Source organism: Anoplophora glabripennis, unplaced genomic scaffold (assembly GCF_000390285.2).
Source record: "Anoplophora glabripennis isolate ALB-LARVAE unplaced genomic scaffold, Agla_2.0 scaffold290, whole genome shotgun sequence".
NCBI classification, from domain to species: domain Eukaryota; kingdom Metazoa; phylum Arthropoda; class Insecta; order Coleoptera; family Cerambycidae; genus Anoplophora; species Anoplophora glabripennis.
The window spans coordinates 62,360-80,327 of NW_019416372.1; the positions used below are offsets into that span (position 1 = coordinate 62,360).

The 17,968-nt window shown below is 35.3% G+C and overlaps 4 protein-coding genes across 4 annotated transcripts; 2 read left to right on the forward strand and 2 right to left on the reverse strand.

Moving 5' to 3' along the window:
• Positions 1 to 426: 426 nt before the first annotated feature.
• Positions 427 to 3,826, forward strand: LOC108916030 (SRSF protein kinase 1). Its single transcript, XM_018722219.1, has 2 exons — positions 427 to 2,295; positions 3,770 to 3,826. The coding sequence occupies exon 1, from the start codon at positions 561 to 563 to the stop codon at positions 2,274 to 2,276; it is 1,716 nt and encodes a 571-aa protein (XP_018577735.1). The 5' UTR covers positions 427 to 560; the 3' UTR covers positions 2,277 to 2,295; positions 3,770 to 3,826.
• A 1,249-nt stretch (positions 3,827 to 5,075) lies between these two features.
• Positions 5,076 to 7,540, forward strand: LOC108916022 (D-aspartate oxidase). The gene is made up of 4 exons (XM_018722210.2): positions 5,076 to 5,392; positions 6,061 to 6,184; positions 6,588 to 6,890; positions 7,080 to 7,540. Exons 1-4 carry the CDS (start codon positions 5,196 to 5,198, stop codon positions 7,467 to 7,469), a joined length of 1,014 nt encoding a protein of 337 aa, XP_018577726.1. The 5' UTR covers positions 5,076 to 5,195; the 3' UTR covers positions 7,470 to 7,540.
• A 1,311-nt stretch (positions 7,541 to 8,851) lies between these two features.
• On the reverse strand, positions 8,852 to 15,498 carry LOC108916033 (lisH domain and HEAT repeat-containing protein KIAA1468 homolog). The gene is made up of 14 exons (XM_018722222.1): positions 15,186 to 15,498; positions 14,907 to 15,065; positions 14,688 to 14,851; positions 14,482 to 14,640; positions 14,055 to 14,428; positions 13,691 to 13,998; positions 13,065 to 13,210; positions 11,989 to 12,232; positions 11,665 to 11,877; positions 11,455 to 11,611; positions 10,875 to 11,399; positions 10,013 to 10,215; positions 9,709 to 9,871; positions 8,852 to 9,549 (listed from the first exon to the last, which is right to left on the reverse strand). Exons 1-14 carry the CDS (start codon positions 15,409 to 15,411, stop codon positions 9,300 to 9,302), a joined length of 3,291 nt encoding a protein of 1,096 aa, XP_018577738.1. The 5' UTR covers positions 15,412 to 15,498; the 3' UTR covers positions 8,852 to 9,299.
• A 381-nt stretch (positions 15,499 to 15,879) lies between these two features.
• LOC108916027 (transmembrane protein 170A) lies at positions 15,880 to 17,057 on the reverse strand. The gene is made up of 2 exons (XM_018722216.2): positions 16,665 to 17,057; positions 15,880 to 16,386 (listed from the first exon to the last, which is right to left on the reverse strand). Exons 1-2 carry the CDS (start codon positions 16,797 to 16,799, stop codon positions 16,141 to 16,143), a joined length of 381 nt encoding a protein of 126 aa, XP_018577732.1. The 5' UTR covers positions 16,800 to 17,057; the 3' UTR covers positions 15,880 to 16,140.
• Between the last annotated feature and the right edge of the window lie 911 nt (positions 17,058 to 17,968).

The following is a 17,968-nucleotide window of genomic DNA, read 5'->3' on the forward strand; positions in this document are numbered from 1 at the left end:
GCCTAAATTACCTAAATCCTAATTACTTAGGTAACAAGAGAAAATAAGTACCAAACACACCTAACTAAATATCATAAAATATAGGACATTATATTGTAGTTTCGTCGGCTTTTACTAATGATAATCTATTGCTTTAAATTTATATTTACTTTATTGGTAATTAATTGAATTCATTGGGTTTATAAGTTTCTTAAGAATTTCAGTATTGTCAATTTAAGCACCAATTCAAAATAAATTTAAGTCTAAAAATTATATGAAGTAGATGCAAAATTATCCATTAAATTAGGGTATCATATTGATATTGAAATTGCAGAAATAGTGTACATTAAAAAGTTTAGTGAGAAATAAGGGATATTTTGTAGATGTGCAGATATCGTGATTTCTGAACGTTCTCCAAAAATACGACGCAACTTCCCGGCTCACTGCGCCGCCTGCACGAATTGGGGTTTCTGAGTGAAACTCGGCAGCCATAATCAAACAAAAGTGTTTTCTACGAAATGATGGACATTTGACGTTTTTATTTAGTTTTGCGGTGGTGATTGTTTACAAAAATTATACAAATGAGCGCTAAATTAGACGTAAACAGACGTGTCCTAGCTATCCAAGCTAAAAAGAAGAGACACAAGCCTGGCAAAAAGAAAGGAAAAAACGAAATGAATGGTCACGGTGGAGAAAATCGTAATAATTCGAATTATTCGAAGAATGAACCTTCGCACAGTTCAAGTAATGAAACCATCGAGGATCCGGACGATCCTTATACAAGCGAGGAGGAAGAACAGGAAGATAGCACCGATTATCGTAAGGGAGGTTACCATCCTGTCAAAATCGGCGACCTGTTTCTTAGCCGATATCATGTAACGCGAAAATTAGGTTGGGGTCATTTTTCCACAGTATGGTTGTGTTGGGATCTGGAGGATAAGAGATTTGTGGCTCTAAAGATAGTTAAATCGGCGGATCATTTCACTGAAACAGCGTTGGATGAAATAAAAATACTAAAATCTGTGAGAGAATCAGATCCTTCGGACCCCAAACGAAACAAAACCGTTCAACTCCTAAATGACTTCAAGATAAGTGGCGTGAATGGCGTACATGTCTGTATGGTATTTGAAGTCCTTGGACATCACTTACTGAAACTAATCATCAAATCAAACTACCGAGGTATTCCTCTGTCAAACGTACGTACCATTATGCGTCAAGTTTTAGAAGGATTAGACTATCTACATACCAAGTGCAAAATTATTCACACAGACATAAAACCTGAAAATGTCCTGATATGTATATCAGAAGAAGCTATTCGGCGTTTAGCCTGCGAAGCAGCCGAGATGCACCAACTAGGACTGAAATTGCCAACATCACTCGTAAGCACTGCACCTGTAATGGAACCTCAACAAACCAAGATGAGCAAGAATAAGAAAAAGAAACTGAAGAAGAAAGCCAAAAGGCAGAACGAATTACTTAAACGACAAATGGAACAGATTATCGAAATCGAGGAGCAGAAGAAAGTAAAAGAAAACGGTGATGTAAACATTAACGGTGATAGTAAGTGTAATGGCAACACCCCCAGCCCAGAAACCACTCCAGAAGTCGAGAACAAATTAGCAAACGGTTGTGTAGAAGAACTAGGGGGTGCGGGCGAAGTTCCCCCTTCCGTGTGTGACAATAATGTCAGTGTTGCTGTTGCCGAGCCAGTGATGCACATGTCAGAAGACGACTCGCCTTCCTTAACCTCGAAAAGTGAGAACAAAGTCGAGTTAGACCCTGCCTTCGTACAGTGCGATTTTGAAGTTAAAATCGCCGATCTTGGAAATGCTTGTTGGGTAGACAAACATTTCACGGAAGATATCCAAACTAGGCAGTACCGTTCCCTCGAGGTCCTGCTGGGCTCCGGTTACAACACCTCCGCCGATATATGGAGCACGGCTTGTATGGCGTTCGAATTAGCAACTGGGGATTACTTATTCGAACCGCACTCCGGCGAAGACTACTGCAGAGACGAAGACCACTTAGCACATATAATCGAGTTACTAGGGAATATACCGAGAAGGATCGCCCAGAGTGGCAAGAACTCGAAGCTGTTCTTCAACAAGAAGAACGAGCTACGCCACATCACGGGCTTGAAGCCTTGGGGTTTGGAAGATGTGTTAACCGAGAAATACGACTGGAGCAGACAGGACGCCGAGGACTTTGCCGCTTTCCTGAAGCCCATGTTGGATTTCGATCCCGACAGGCGTGCCACGGCCGCCGAGTGTCTCCAGCATCCGTGGTTGAGCAAGTGAGCCCCCCAGCTCTCTATAGGTGACTGATTTCAATTATCTCCGCTTCTTTTGGCCAAGTAGTGCATCTTAGTACTATCCAAAATTATTTGTACGCATTGATTTCACCGTCTGTAATTTATTTTATCCGGTTCAACAGGGCCTTTATTTAATGTACATAGAATTGTAATAGAGAAATTGTGATGTATGTGTTTAATAGACAATATAAATGTCCTCCTTGGCTGCTGTTTCTGTTAATATTTTTAATATCCGATTAAATTATTTAGACTATTTTATAGGCATATACTTGATATTAGTAGCCAGGGAGTAAGCCGTAGATGAGTCTACCCTGTTCGAGTATTCGAAATGTTAGATCCGACGACCCGCGTCGTCCAGTTCCATACTAGTTAAAGCACCAACATTTGTATTGAAACCATATTAAAGTATACAATGTACATTGAATCTCTAAATGCTAAGTATATATTAAATTCATACACTACGAGTGTTTCATTTAATATCACTGCCATTCCAAGTACCCATGCTTTTAATAGAAAAAAAAAAAGAAAGCTATGTGATATTTTTAATACAATGTATTGCAATAAAATGTGGCTTCGTCAGTTACTTTTATTCTTAATTCATTTCATCTTTTTTTTTTACCTACCTTTCTAATTTTTTATTTCGTGAACGCTGTAACGACAGGTGAATAATCAGTAATGTCTAAATAAAAATATAATTCATGTGTTTGTTAAACTGCATTTTATTTGCATCGGACAGATTACGTTAGAGTTCTACGGGATTTCTTAACGACCAACTTGTAGTTACGAAAAATTAAAAGTAGGGTAAAGGATAGGGTGGTTATAGTAATAGTTTGCAAAAAGCAGTCCTACATGTTATTGTATCACAATGTATGGTTGTTTAAGTATAGTACAATGCATCACTATACTTGGTTGTCCGCGAAAAAGCTATGTACCCGATCGTATATTAACAGCCCATAGTAATTTGTAATTTTTTATCATTCTGTTGAGATTAATTTATTGGAGTTATAATTTAAAAAGGCTGATACTTCAATTTATTATCTGCAGTTCTGTTTATTTTTCGATTGTATCCGAGTTAAACGTTATGGCACTGTTACCGGTAGTTGCATTATCATCCGCCACTATTGTTGCTGCTTTGACTATTGTGTTATTGTTGCCTTGTACTATGCAAGCAAACAAGAGTATAAAACCAATGTACAGCAACTGTTAAGTATTAAGTGCATATTTCATTTAAGTTTCTAGTAATTATTGTAGGGTGTAGGTAATTATTTTTTATATTAAAAATGTATCATGTGGAATTAGAACAATTTTTCTGTTACTGATTATTTACCGTTCTCTTTCAAGCATAACATAGATTTTGTCAATCGCCCAATCATATTTTAAAATATACACACAGAACATTAAAAAAATTTAAGTTTCTCTAGAATTCTTCAGCTTGTTCACGGGTTTCTGTTAAATATTTTAATAAGACATTTTTTTCAGAGGGCGATCACCCCATGTAATATAGTTGAAAACGGAAATTTTTAGTTGAAGAAAAAACAAAAATGATAATATGAGTGATGAATTATATGATACCTTCTTTTTAATGTATTAATTATAAAAATATATTCCTTCAAAAAAAAACGTTTCATATTCTTTAAAAATGAAAAAAATTGTCACCAAGCAAACTTCCGACACCTAGTTTTGACTCTAAGTTCACTTATAGCACATTTAAACATTACAGAATGTTATAAAAATAGCTAAAATGTAGAGGTTTGCCATTTTCCTCCCCTTCGAAGCTGAAAGGTCCAACCTACACAACGACACAAGAGTCACTCCGATCTGACGACCCCTGCACCCAGCAGTCGCTATTGAATATTTGTTATAGTCTTTCCAATATCAATTGATGAACCAAGAGGTTGAGTCATTGAAATATTTGAAAAACTTGTTCCCATATTTATTTAGCCATACCCATATACAGGTCTTGTCGAACTAAACGTGGAGGTGGTAGAACTGTATACGCACAGTTGAAGAATGCGAGCGTGGGCAAAGAAAAACAAACAGCCGCATTGGGCTACTGGGCAATAAATCTCAGCAGTTGGTTGATAAATTGCCCAGCAGTGCAGTGCAGCAATGCGGAATTTGGTGATTCAGGTTATTTAATTTATTATAGGCACCTATCAATCATTCATATTACAATTGCGAAAGGGAGAAATAAGAGGGATATTTTGTTTACTAATATTATTACAACATGGCATTTTGGAGACCTTTTGAAACGGAACAAAACGAAATTTACCACCAATATATTAAAATAGTTTTGAGGACATAAATAATTAAAATATATTGTTGGCCAAATGAACATATAATATATATATTTAATTTATAATATAATTTTTTACCTTTAGCAGAAAACTTTTAAGGACGCCTATGAAACTCATTAAATTTTATTGCTAGGCGTTTTTTACATGTTCTACCGACTTCAGAAAGACTATACACTGAAAATTTATATCCTATACGTTTTCCTAACACCTCTAGCTTAAACATTTCCAATAGTAAAAAATACAAACCATTAATAGAGGAAGGATAACGAATAATATTTTATGACAGTTATATTTACTTTAAATGTGCAAATGATTAAAATGGTATCAGCAATAGGCAGATAAAATATATTTGTCCTATGACCTATTCGATTTTTCCTAATTTAAAGCATTTTCTTTTTACTCTACAAAACTTTGAAATTGGGCCAGTTAGGTCCTGCACAAACTATAACGATAAGTAAATAATTTTTGATCTAAGTGTATTTTTTTAAATATTACTACCACATTTGTTGTAAACTTGAATTGATAAGTGTATATAAATAAGTGCGGATACATTAGATTATCAAAATAAGTGTAGAAGTGTTTTTAACATCGACAAATTGTATTTCACGATGAAAAATTTGAAAATAGCTGTGGTCGGAGCAGGTGTGGTGGGTATAACCACGGCGGTGGAACTACAAAAGCTTTTTAGAAATGCAGATATCGATATCGTCGCGGATAAATTCGATGTCGATACCCTGAGCTTTGTTGCTGCTGGTATTTTCCGACCAGGAACTAGTTTTACAGGACCAAACGAGGATATTACACGGTAAATTAGTGATCTCATTAGGTTTATTTAACTTTTTTAACGGCACGTTAAAAACCACATTAAAATTACGAAAAAAAAAACGGTGGCAGAGGTTAATTAGAGGTTAGATTATTGAACAGTGCCGTACTCAAAATAATTTTAGGAATCGCTCAGAGTAATTAATGTTAGATTTTTAAAACGTATTGATGTCTCTAAAAAGTCAAAATCTACATTTTTGCTTGACATCATCTGAACGTATTACATAATACCATTAATTTTCATGATACTTAGTACATTTACACTGTAAATAGATTTGAAAAATGAAAAGTCAAGTTACAAAATGCTTATTTAAATATATTTACCTACCTTTTGAATTGGTATAAATAAAGTGCTTCTTCCCATGAATCAAGTTGCATTGTGTTAAATACAATACCATTTATTGCAATTGAACTCCACCTTTTAAACATATATAGGTAGGCCTTGTACTTTATTTATTTATCGTTCGATTTATTCATTCAATGTGATGTGGCGCCATCGCCAATCAGATATTAGATTTTTTTTAAATAGACCAATAATAAAAAAGACACGGACATACACCAAAATTGCTAGTTAACAATGATTTTTACATTAGATAATTTTTTTATGTAACAATGAAACTTTTGACCCTGTTTTATAACTAAATATTTTAGGAAATGGATTAACGACTCCTACCATTATTGGGACAATATAAAAAATTCCAGGGAAGCTTCTAATGCAGGCGTTGCTGAAGTTTCTGGATATATCTTTTCCAGCGAATATCCACAAATTGTCAGGGCAAGTATATAAAAATATTTGTCAAAAATTAGACGATTTTACTCTTAAAAATGCAAAAGCAGTGATGCTGAAATATGTCTTGCTTTTCTAGTATAGTACCATTGTATAAGTAAATAATGATAGTACCTATAATAGTACCTACCAGTTAGTAGGTCTGATAGGTCACTCTGTCTGTCAGTAGATCTAGATACAAACACTTTGTGCCATCCCAGTAGGCATGGACAATGACAATTATTAAGATATGATTTTATAGGTTATGTCTGACCCACAAATTTTTTATTTCATATTCATACGAAATTTTGTAATCTAAAACACAATTTTGTAACATAAATATCAGAAATGTATAGGTACATCAAATTCTCTACGCTGTAAGCTATATCTATATAAAACATATTTTTTTTAGAATGAGTTCATCGAAAAGCTAGTACCTATTTATAGGACAGCTACAGAAGACGAACTACGGCTATGCCCAGGGAAATGGAAGTACGGTTCATATTTTACAACCATCCTTTCTCAGTGCAGCTTGTATTTGCCTTGGTGTTACTCTAATTTTAAAAACGCGGGTGGTAAAATAATAGAAAGGAACATCGACAACTTGTCATCTCTTGGATCGGAATACGATGTGGTGGTCAACTGCACAGGCTTAGGAGCCAAATATCTATGTAAAGACAGAAAACTGGTACCGATAAGGGGGCAAGTGTTAAAGGTAGGTCTATAGATTGCATCCGATACGATTTCACTAATAAAATTGAAATGTATTGAAAAATCATGTCCCAACGTAAACGTTTTCTTAAATTTAATAGAGAAAGTAACATTTTTTGACATTGACATTTGATTTTTTTAAATTCCAGGTTATTTTCTTGCAATGTAACAGGCTGTTATCATATATTCTTAGGTGGAAGCACCTTGGGTGAAAACATTCTTCTACGGAGACTACGACACTTACGTTATCCCCTGTTTCGACTCCGTCACCCTCGGAGGATGCAGACAGTACGACTCCTACGACTGCACAGTCAATAAATACGACGGCCTTTCTATTAAAGAGAGATGTGAAAGTTTAGTACCGAGCTTACGCAATGCAAAGGTCATCGCTCAGCGCGTTGGGCTTCGACCCCACAGAGATCCCGTGAGGGTGGAGAAGGAAATACTGTATAACAACGGCAACAAAGTTAGAATTGTTCATAACTACGGGCACGGGGGTTACGGAATAACGACGGCTCCCGGGACATCGCTTTACGCCTGCGAGTTGGTTAGGGAGATTTTAATGGGAAACAGTAAATTGTAAATGTATTTGTCAGAAGATGTATGTTTGTCTGAACTTGAAAGATTTTGTCTATTAAATGCAGAATATTCGCATTTTTGGTTTCTTGTTTTTATCCTTGCACTTTCTAGTAGTTATTTTCATTTTTTTTTAAGTATTCCAGCTTTGATTGAACAATTTGGTGTTGAAAATAGCTGATATTTACAGTATTTTTATGATATTAGTACTCGGTGAATGTTATCAAAATGCTGCCACGGCACCGCAATTGTCTGCCGAGCATTATTTGATGAAGTCTTAATTTCTTGAGTTCCATGTCGTGTTCCAACAAAAAGAATTTATGAAACACCCTGTTTATAAAATAAAGGTTACGTTACAATATACTAAATTTTTTTACAATCAAATCCGGTTCGAAGGACCAAAATTTTTTATTTTCGGGCTGTGCTTTTAACTTTATCATAATTTTTTTGTGCAAAATTGTTATTTGATGAAGTTGTTACTCTCTTGAGTTCCATGTCGTGTTACAACAAAAACAATTTATAAAACACCTCGTTTATAACATAAAGGTTACGTTACAATATGCTAAATATTTTTACAATCAAATTCGGCTCGAAGGACCAAATATTTTTATTTCCGGTCTGTTTGCTTTAACTTTATCATAACTTTTTTGCGCAAAATTGTTATTTGTAGAAGTTCTTACTTTCTCGAGTTCCATGTCGTGTTACAACAAAGACTATTTATAAAACACCCTGTTTATAAAATAAAGGTTACGTTACAATATGCTAAATATTTCTTCAATCAAATCCAGCTCGAAGGACCCAAAATTTTTATTTCCGCACCGTTTGCTTTAACTTTTATCATAATTTTTTTGTGCAAAATTGTTATTTGATGAAGTTTCTACTTTCTTGAGTTCCATGTCGTGTTACAACTAAAATTATTTATAAAACACCCTGTTTATAAATTAAAAGTTACTGTACAATATGCTAAATTTTCCTTCAATCAAATCTGGCTCGAAGGACCAAATATTTTTATTTCTGGCCTGTTTGCTTTAACTTTATCATAATTTTTTTGCGCAAAATTGTTATTTGATGAAGTTCTTACTTTCTTGAGTTCCATGTCGTGTTACAACAAAAACAATTTATAAAACACCCCGTTTATAACATAACGGTTACGTTACAATATGCTAAATTTTTTTACAGTCAAATCTGGCTCGAAGGACCAAATATTTATATTTTCGGACTGTTTGCTTTAACTTTATCATATTTTTTTTACGTATTTGGTTGTAAAATAAATTTTGCACATTTAATAACTTGCGTTTTACACGTAATTAAAATAAACGAAAGGACGAAACGTTCTGCGTCTTTTCAATTTCTGAAGAAAAGACGTGTATAATATACCTAAAAATTTTATTTAGTTATTAAAAAATATAATTTAAGTACATACAATAAATCTCTTACATATTCAACTTCATAATAATATCAATAAATCATAATTTAAAAAAATATCTCACAACCAGCATGCATAGTTATCTAAGTGGTGCAAATATCGTGAAAAATATAAAGGCACAAGGAAAAATACTAATCTCTATTCACTACATCGAGACGGTAAATGAAAGTTGGTACATGGGCATCTGATTGGTACAGTGCACCACATTTCTGCCGTCATTTCGTTAGAAACTGAAACACATTTTTTAGATCGGTGGAAAAAGATAATTGGCTCTACTTTGCACTTGATTTTCAAATGAGGTCCAATATTTATTTTTTTTCGATCCCGCAGTAGAAAATTTTTTATCCAAGTCAAACCCGTCATTTACTTTCACGACGTAACGAACGAGGTGTGGAACATACAACAAAACGATTACTTCTTCTTAAAAATACCTTGTAAATTAGGTAGACTATTTGGTTTCGAAATGGTAGGTTTGTTAAATATTTTGCTTACTTTCTGCCTCATTTCCTCCACTCCCTGGTTGACGTTCTGGCTGAGGCTTTGATTGCGGTCCACCGGGACGGGTAAATCAACCTTATTATCACATTCCTTTATCATCGACGACACGGTTTCGCGGTGAACGTGCAACGTCTGGTTCTCCGTCACCACCGTCTCTAAACACCTGCAATTAACGATAGCTTCGTTCACGGTAATCGTCCCGGACTAGTTCCGGATGAGATTAAGTGCTGACGGCGCTTACGTTCAACACTTGAACTCATCCGGGATCGTTGACGTGGCAAAGCTATTACCTGAAAAGAATTTTCTATTTAGATTTACTCACCTCAGTCCGGGCACTACCACCGAGCTGATACTCTGCTTGTTCAACGGACTGTAAACCACATTCGTAAACGCTTCTAAGAGAGCTAAAGCCATATCTATTTTTCGAGTGTGATTCGACATTTGAGACATAAAAGACGATAAAGCGGTTAGCTGCGGTAGAATAACTGCAATAAAAAGAAAATGGCGTGATACTAGACGGCGGCACTTCCAAAAAATCGCTCTTACAGCTGACGTACTGGGTATTTTTATTATATCACAAATTTTTTATGTTCCCAATAACGTAATTCCGGAATATATGTAGTTACCTTCATTCCGAAAAGACGGGGTGCAGCTATTGACTATGTTTCCTAATGTGACGATTAGCTGCCTTAAGAGGGTGTGATTTTCCCTTAAACTAGAATCGGAGAGGTACGTTTGGAGTTGCATGTAGGCTTTGTCATGAATTTCTTTGACGGTACAGTCGGTAATGAGGTTTCCCAATGCTGGGATCGTCGCAGTTCGGACCAAGCTGAAAATTCATTCTCGTAAAATTAAAACAAAAAAAAACGATTATATTCACTTCTGTTTTTAATAAAATTTATTTACTTTCGTTAATGCCGCAAGTAAAGAGGGCTCTATGGCAAGTAGCCAACCAGCAGTACATTTTTATAGATTTTATTACACGGGTTGTCTAAATATGAATTAATGCACAAATAGGAGACTTTCCTCCATTCTAACGCATATTTTCTATAAAATGGAGTTAGTTTGAAACTCAAATTACGTTTTGCTGTAAAGAAATTTGTAATTTGCACCGTAAATTACAAATTTCTCTACACCAAAATGTTATATGAGTTTTAAACTAAGTCCATTTTATAGAAAACCTGTGTTAAAATGGGGGAAAGCCTGTTATTTGTGCATTTACTCATGTTTAGACAAACTGTGAAATAAAATCTATAAAAATGTATTGCCGGTTGGCTATTTGCTATAGAGCCCTCTTATAGCACTGTGTTTAGTTTGTGAATCCTAGTGTCAGTAAAAAGAAATAGTTTTTACAATGGAAATTGAGAAAACAAATTTAAAACGTGTTTTTCCAAAGATCCGAGGTGGCTTCAATATAAACATGACCCCTTTACGCCCCCTATTTTCTAATCATCGTAATTCAGGTTAAAATTCATATCGACTACTTACACATCGTTATCACTCGCAAGCGTAACCAGCGCTCCTGTCACCTTGGACTTGAGCAGTTCGTTGCCGCACATCCCGATGATCCCCGAGAACAAAGTAGCGGCGGCCGCCTTAACCAACGGTCTCTGGTGCACCACCCCGGACCAGAGACAGTCGACCACGGTCTCTTGCAGTCCGCTCTCGCACAGCCTGCGAACGGTAACCTCTAAACAGTCCAGCGGCGAGCCGCACAGTGGCAAAGCGCACAAGAATTTTGTGAGTACGCCGGACAACTCCTCGATGTCGCCGCAGTACGTGAGGACGATCAGATAAATGGGGATCACGTTGAGACTCGGGCAGAACTGGTTGAAACTACTTATGACCTGTTCCAAGCTTTGTATTTTGTTGTGGAGGATCGGACGGATTTTGTATTTCGAGAAACTTCTGCCGAACACGATGCAAGTGCGGGAGAGGAGATTCATGAGGCTCTGGAGCAAGGACTGTTGCGTTATTTCGACGTGGTGGAGGTTGTTGAATAAGTCTGGTAGCCTGCAAAACGAATAATGGTATAAAACTTTGTCTGGCGTTTTATACGGGTTCTTACATCACGTCAACCACCCAGTCCATTTCGCCCCAGGTCATGTTGGGGTTATCGGAGATGTATTTGTCGAATTCGTATAGTATCATTCCGCAGTTGACGTCGGATTTGTGAAATTTTTCGGGATTCGTCAGATTGGTGCACAAGGTTTTTAGCTCGGGTCCTAAAAATTGTACACTGAACACAAAAATTCAAAGAAATTAAAAAACGACTCACGCAGTTCCACAGCCATATCTTTCTCGATATTCGACATAATATTTTCGTGAGACGCCACCAGCATCAACAAGAACGGGAGCAAGTTTTCGATAACGTTAATAATACGGAGTATTTTGTCAGAAGCTATGTTGATTTTATTCGGAGATTCCGTATCCTTTATGTAATAGTTTAATTTGTGCAACAACTTCTTCAACAAGCTAGAGGTCAGAAAACCTAGAAAATTTCAGTTAAATACATTAGATTTCCGTCGTTTTACGTTTTTATCGATGCATTTATTTTCAAAACCAAACAAAAGGTTGATTATTTTTTCGAATCTCTCCTCACCTTCGCTTAACGCCCACCTCCCAATCACCGGAAACAATATTTGAATGTCTAAGTTGACGACGCTCTTACTGGAGTCGTTCAAAGTGCTCAATGCGAGCTGTTCGATCTGATAATATTTGTCACGATCGTTACACATACACGCCAGTATAGACAGAGCTCTAACGACAGTTTCTCGAACGGTTTCTTCTTTGTCCTCCAACATTTGTTGCAGCATTGACAGACACAGGGAATTACGTATCGGTTCCTTAGAAAAATACCACAATATTAATGATAAAGCTTATACTGGGTGTAACCTAAAGGTCGGGAACAAATTAAAAGGTGGATTTTTTGGTTTAAAAAATAAATTTTTCTCATATGAAGTTATGCTCTAGGGAAAAACTTGATTATTTTGCCTTTTTTTCATCAATTATTGCTATTTTGCAACATTGGTAATAAATTTAAACATTTTTAACTTGCAGTATACTGTGCAAAATTCAATTCTAAAACTTTTTTTCGTCTTCAATATTCTTCCAAAATGCATAGGTTCCAAGATATAAGTAAAAAATTAAAATAGGTATTTTTTAAAATTTTTTAAACAATTTTGAAATTTTGAAAATGTTTCGGACCTCACCCAGATCTAGTTTAGCTTGCCCCCTCTTACATCCAAGTGAGATATTTCGACAGATCCGGTCTGGTCTAAAAAGGTACAAAACAGGTGATTGTTTTTTTATCACTAATATGCACCACCCCAACTCTACCATTGACTCTTCCACCTAACCTCAAATTACCGATTGCAATTACTGTGAAGTATAATATACACGTATCACACTCGACAATTATATATAAAATCATTTGAAATAACGTTTTAAAATATAATTAGCCTTATAATATTTACCGAAATTATGATGGAGATATCCACTGTTATTCACAATTTGATACCATAGAGAAAAAAAAAAATAGATTAACAAGGCAATGATTCTTCCGCTGTGAGACTTTATATTATAGTCGGTAATAAACCACCTTTTTATAAGAACTTCGTCATTAATTTCAGACAGAATCTGTCATTAAAGTTTCATACACACTTTTGTCGTACTTACCGAAATATATACCATCAACGCTATGCACGCCTCGGCGACCAGGAGTCTCCTCTCGGTGTGCTTGTGTGTCAACTGCAACCAGCACTGCGGCAGGATCTCGTTCTCGACTAAGCTCTCTCCTGAGCATTTCGCTATACCGATTAGACCTAAAATACACGTATTTACTTTTCCATCACACCGACCACCCGGGGTTAGGTACCAGCATGGAAATTCCGCCACCAGGGAATACGGATTCAGAACATAATGTATTGGGAAAGAACACTACATTAAAGAGGCCTACGCATCGCTACCACCTTCTCCCATAAAGCAACAAAATAGGTTAGCCATAAATATAAACTCTTTTTTATTATAAAGTATCGTAAACTGTAAACATTCAGTGCAATTATAGTGTTTTATGTCTTTACTTCGAAGTCTATTCACAAACTGTAATAGTATACGGGGAACGTTGTCAACATGCAGCCACAGCGTCACAATCGTACACCGAGCATTGTATTGAAGCTATTTTAAAACATGATTCGATATAGAATTAAACGAACTTATTCCCGAGTAGTGACGGTAAGTAATAAAATTAAATTAACCAAAACAAAGCAATAGAGCAGCTACATTAGATAACGTAGTTAGGTTACCTGCTAAAATCATATTGCGTTCGGGTTCCGAAGGTTTCTTCTTGAGATTAAAGAGTTGCTGCAACAATTTATCCCTCTCCGATGCCTTTGGATTCAGATGCACCGTCGTAATAAGTAACGGAATCACTTCCTCCCTCTTATTCAATATAATGTTCGGTATAATCCGCAGCAACGACGAAGATACTAAGTGCACGAATTTTTCACTGGTTATATCTTCGTTGAACACCCCATCCATGATTTCGTTGTCTACTTTATGGGGCGCGTTCACGTAGCATAAGGAAAACACTTCTCTAACAAATGTTTCCTTGCTGGAAACAATGTAACTGTAACAACCACTGATAAACTTTTAATTAATGGTACGAACCTTGTGTTTAATTCTAAGTCCCTTAGTTTACATTCTCCGGTAGTATCACAATCTCTATTATCTACGGGAATGCTTAGGTTCATCCAGTCGCTGGCGTTAAAACTGCTGTTTGATATGTTGTCCTCCTTAAATATCGACATGTTCTTATCGATAATTTCAAACCTATCAGGGGACTCGCTGCCCGCCGAGCCCTTGTTGGTTCCCCTTTCTTCGGGGAGCGGAATGTGAGATTCTGTCATGTTTTCGTTAGATACCATCAACTGACTAGAAAGTTGCTTGAGCTCTTCTTGCAATTTCAAATTATTGTAGTTTAACTTGGAATTTTCAAGCTCTAAGTTGTACGTTTTTTCTTTAAGTTCTTCCAACTCTTTCGACTGAAAAAATAAAACAGAGCTAGATAAAATTGAAGTGAGGTATAACTTTTTACCATTTCATTAATGATCTCCTTTGTTTCATCATTATTTTCTGTCTGTGTAGACTCAGAATTGTTATTCTGCCCGGTTTGTTTGAGCCCTTCCCTGTACAAAGCAAGCAATTCAGGAGGTTTGGAAATGTTTAAACCAACGTCATCCCAATCATCAAAATCCTAAAAATAATTGCAAGAAGACAAATCACAGCACAATATTTACTTACCTGGCTCTCGTTCTCATCGGCAAATGTGATGGACGTTAATTTATATCCATGGATTAACAAATACTCATTGATAAGAAAATTAAGTGCTCTCTGTTCATGAGGTTTTATATTACCTACATTAAGGTTTCTTAAAGAACCCTTAGCAGGCGAGCTTGTCTCAGATTCTGCAAAAATCACATTTTTGTAAAACGATTTTCACTTACGATCAAAACTGCATACCTGTGGCTACCGTTAAATTATTTCTAAGAGCATTGATGGTCTCTTTTGCCTTACGCAGTTCAAATTCCAACACTGCGACTCTTTCGTCCGTTCCACCACCATCTTCAGAGTATCTAGTTAAATCTAAACTATCGAGAGTAACTTGGCTACCAGATCTTGCTATAAAAAAGATTCATGAAGTGCAATCATCTATTTAACTTGTTATTCATATTAATATTAAATAATTAATGTTTCTATGATGAATTAGTGACATCTTTGGAAGTAAATATCGGTACTTACACAAACGGGATGAGATTTCTTGGGTTTGCAGTTCAAAATTCCCAGGATTCGAGAAAAAGTCTTTAAGTTGTTTTAATTCTCTACCCGATTCTACTAATTCCGTGTGAAGTTCCAGTGCAGTAAGCAAAAGCTTGTCTTGCAATAATTTAGATGCTATGTCATTGTACGTAAAATTTTTGGGTGGTATTTGGGATTTATTGTCATTTTCTTTTATTGTATGTGACATTTTTACATATCACTGTGTCAATAACTTTCTCGGAAATTTTCAAACATGGTAAAAACATTTGTAAATATACAATACAATGTACGTCAAATAAAATGACAAGAAACTGACAGATGTCAAGTACGAACCCTTCTTCTCCTTCTGATTTCAAATCTCAAACATTTCATAACTGCAGCCCATTAGGTAACGTCCATCATATTCTATATTTTCAATTAAACTAGAGTGAAAAATAATTTTTAATACGGAAAATGTTGGTTTATAGTTCCGAAATGTCGTGAACAAGTGTTGAATTGTTGTAATAGATACCATATTCTGCCTAAAATGTTAAAATCTTAACCTCACTTTTTATAACCTCACTGCTTCTGATAAATTTACCGACATCACTCATTACTTTAATCCTGATTTACTAAGGGTCATATAGATATTACCCAGTAAAACAAATATTTATGATTTATAATAAAAATACCTGGGGACTTAGGCATATGACTTTATTTATATTCTTACTCTTCTAGTATTTGTACAGTGCATATATACAAAACAATATTACTACGTGTTTTATAAAGTTAACCGTAATATAACTGTATACACCGAAGTTTAATTTACAAACAAACTATATAGAAATCATATAAAATCTGTATTACAATTCTAACTATATGCATGTAGCACCATCACATTTATGTATTTTTAAATTATCTAAAAAATCACTTAGTGAGTCCGTTTTGCCACTCATCCTTAAAGCATGGCGAGAATTCTTGTAAAACCCATGCAACCTGTGATGACTGTCTGACCGCAGCCCCAAAAAAGGGCATAAAGCGGATTCATTGGTAAACTCGATGCTCTGTATACGAAAGCGATAGCGGCGCTGCTTACAATCCCTGTTACAGCGGGTGTTATCACGCCCATGAGTAATATTGCGATCGGGAAAAATTTACCAAATTTATGTTTCCTTAAAGTTAAGAATGCAATTAATCCTGCAATCTGCAAAATAAAAAATCATATTATTTATGTTCTAAACATAAATAATAATAAAGTAATAGGTTGCAACTTACTAAAAACAGAATTAAAAATACTTTTATAATAATCATACATTTAAATAGTAGGATTTTAATGTAAAGCTAGTTTGAATGGTCTACATTTTAATTTTGTTAAAAATTATTTAAAAATTGATACTACTTTAAATAACACTGACCTATATGAGTATGAATACAATAAAAATTATTTAATGTGTACTGTACAAAAGAAAGTAGTTTACATACCGTATGCACTAATATAGATGAAAACAAGGCCCATAGGAAGACGTGGTACCACATCTTGGAGAAAGTATTGAGCACTTCGGCCTGTTGTGGCCAAAGGCCCGGGTTAACAGAATCCAAATCGGGGCCTTTGGACATTTTTTTCTTAAATCTATTATATAAATTTATGTAATACTATCCGTTTCATAGTTGGGTTCTTCCATTGTGAACCACTCAAGTCAACCTCACCCTTCCAACTTAATAATTTATGTCTAATCGTTTATCATATTTAATATTATTGCTATTTAATATCTTACTGATGCATTCACCACTGAACTGCTACAGTACTCATTAAACATTTTAAAATATCTAGAGTATTAATACATTTGTTTAAAAAACTATGTTGTCAGTTTGACAGCAAATTTACATAAATTGGAAGCAGGGTTGCCATCAACAATGCCAACTGTTTAAAAATAATATCGCCATATTTTACCAAAAGAAGCGCTAAAAAGCGACAATTTGAATTTCTAGCATTCTTAAATAGACCATTTCTTTTTTATGTTCAAGATCTAAAGAAATTATCTATCAATCTAACAGGAATTATTGCACAAAAAAGGATGATTAGGTCTATTGCTGGAATATCTGCTATGGCATTATGTAGACCTTTTTTGTATTTATGTATTTAACAATGTGCGCTCATTTATTAATATAAATGAAGATATTCACAGTCATAATAAACGTCATAAACATTACTTTTATATTTCATGTAACTAAAAAATCTCCAAATTACATCGAGCTACAAATGTTTAATCGTGTCACAGATCCACGGATTTCTTAAATTTAATTTAAGAAATCCGTGCCCAGATAATTTAAAATCGGTACAAAATATTAGTTCAAAAAGAATTTAAAAACTTAACTCGTAGATAAGGCTTTTATTCACTGGCAGAGTACATGTATGTACATACAGTCATGGGCCTGTATCAGGCACAAGCCAGTTCTAGGCTTTGTAAACTATCTTTCATTCGACACTAAATAGAAAAATCAAAAGGATTGAAGTCCGGCTTTCTGGGTGGCCAAGCAAAAATGCTTCCACGGCCAATCCAGCTATTTGGAGAAACTGCATCTAAATATGCACGCACTGGCCGAGAAAAATGCGGTGGAGCTCCGTCGTGCAAGAACCACATGTCTCTTCTTAAATAAAGTAGAACTTCTTCAAGCCGTGGAAGCATTTTTGCGTTTCTTTTTTACGGAACGTGGCTCTACCTTTGTATTTAATCTATGGCTCTACCCATCGATCTTGTAGTCCTAGATACTGCATAGGCCCAATT

What these genes read in the sequence shown, in the direction of transcription:
- LOC108916030 (XM_018722219.1), top strand. Translation starts at nt 561, where the DNA reads ATGAGCGCTAAATTAGACGTAAACAGACGTGTCCTAGCTATCCAAGCT.
- LOC108916022 (XM_018722210.2), top strand. Translation starts at nt 5,196, where the DNA reads ATGAAAAATTTGAAAATAGCTGTGGTCGGAGCAGGTGTGGTGGGTATA. An exon ending in CCAAACGAGGATATTACACG is followed by an intron (nt 5,393 to 6,060) that starts GTAAATTAGTGA and finishes TAAATATTTTAG; the next exon opens with GAAATGGATTAACGACTCCT. An exon ending in TAAGGGGGCAAGTGTTAAAG is followed by an intron (nt 6,891 to 7,079) that starts GTAGGTCTATAG and finishes ATATATTCTTAG; the next exon opens with GTGGAAGCACCTTGGGTGAA.
- LOC108916033 (XM_018722222.1), bottom strand. Translation starts at nt 15,411, where the DNA reads ATGTCACATACAATAAAAGAAAATGACAATAAATCCCAAATACCACCC. An exon ending in CCGATGAGAACGAGAGCCAG is followed by an intron (nt 14,641 to 14,687) that starts GTAAGTAAATAT and finishes AATTATTTTTAG; the next exon opens with GATTTTGATGATTGGGATGA. An exon ending in CTTGCGAGTGATAACGATGT is followed by an intron (nt 10,216 to 10,874) that starts GTAAGTAGTCGA and finishes ATGAATTTTCAG; the next exon opens with CTTGGTCCGAACTGCGACGA.
- LOC108916027 (XM_018722216.2), bottom strand. Translation starts at nt 16,799, where the DNA reads ATGTCCAAAGGCCCCGATTTGGATTCTGTTAACCCGGGCCTTTGGCCA. An exon ending in CATCTATATTAGTGCATACG is followed by an intron (nt 16,387 to 16,664) that starts GTATGTAAACTA and finishes TTTATTTTGCAG; the next exon opens with ATTGCAGGATTAATTGCATT.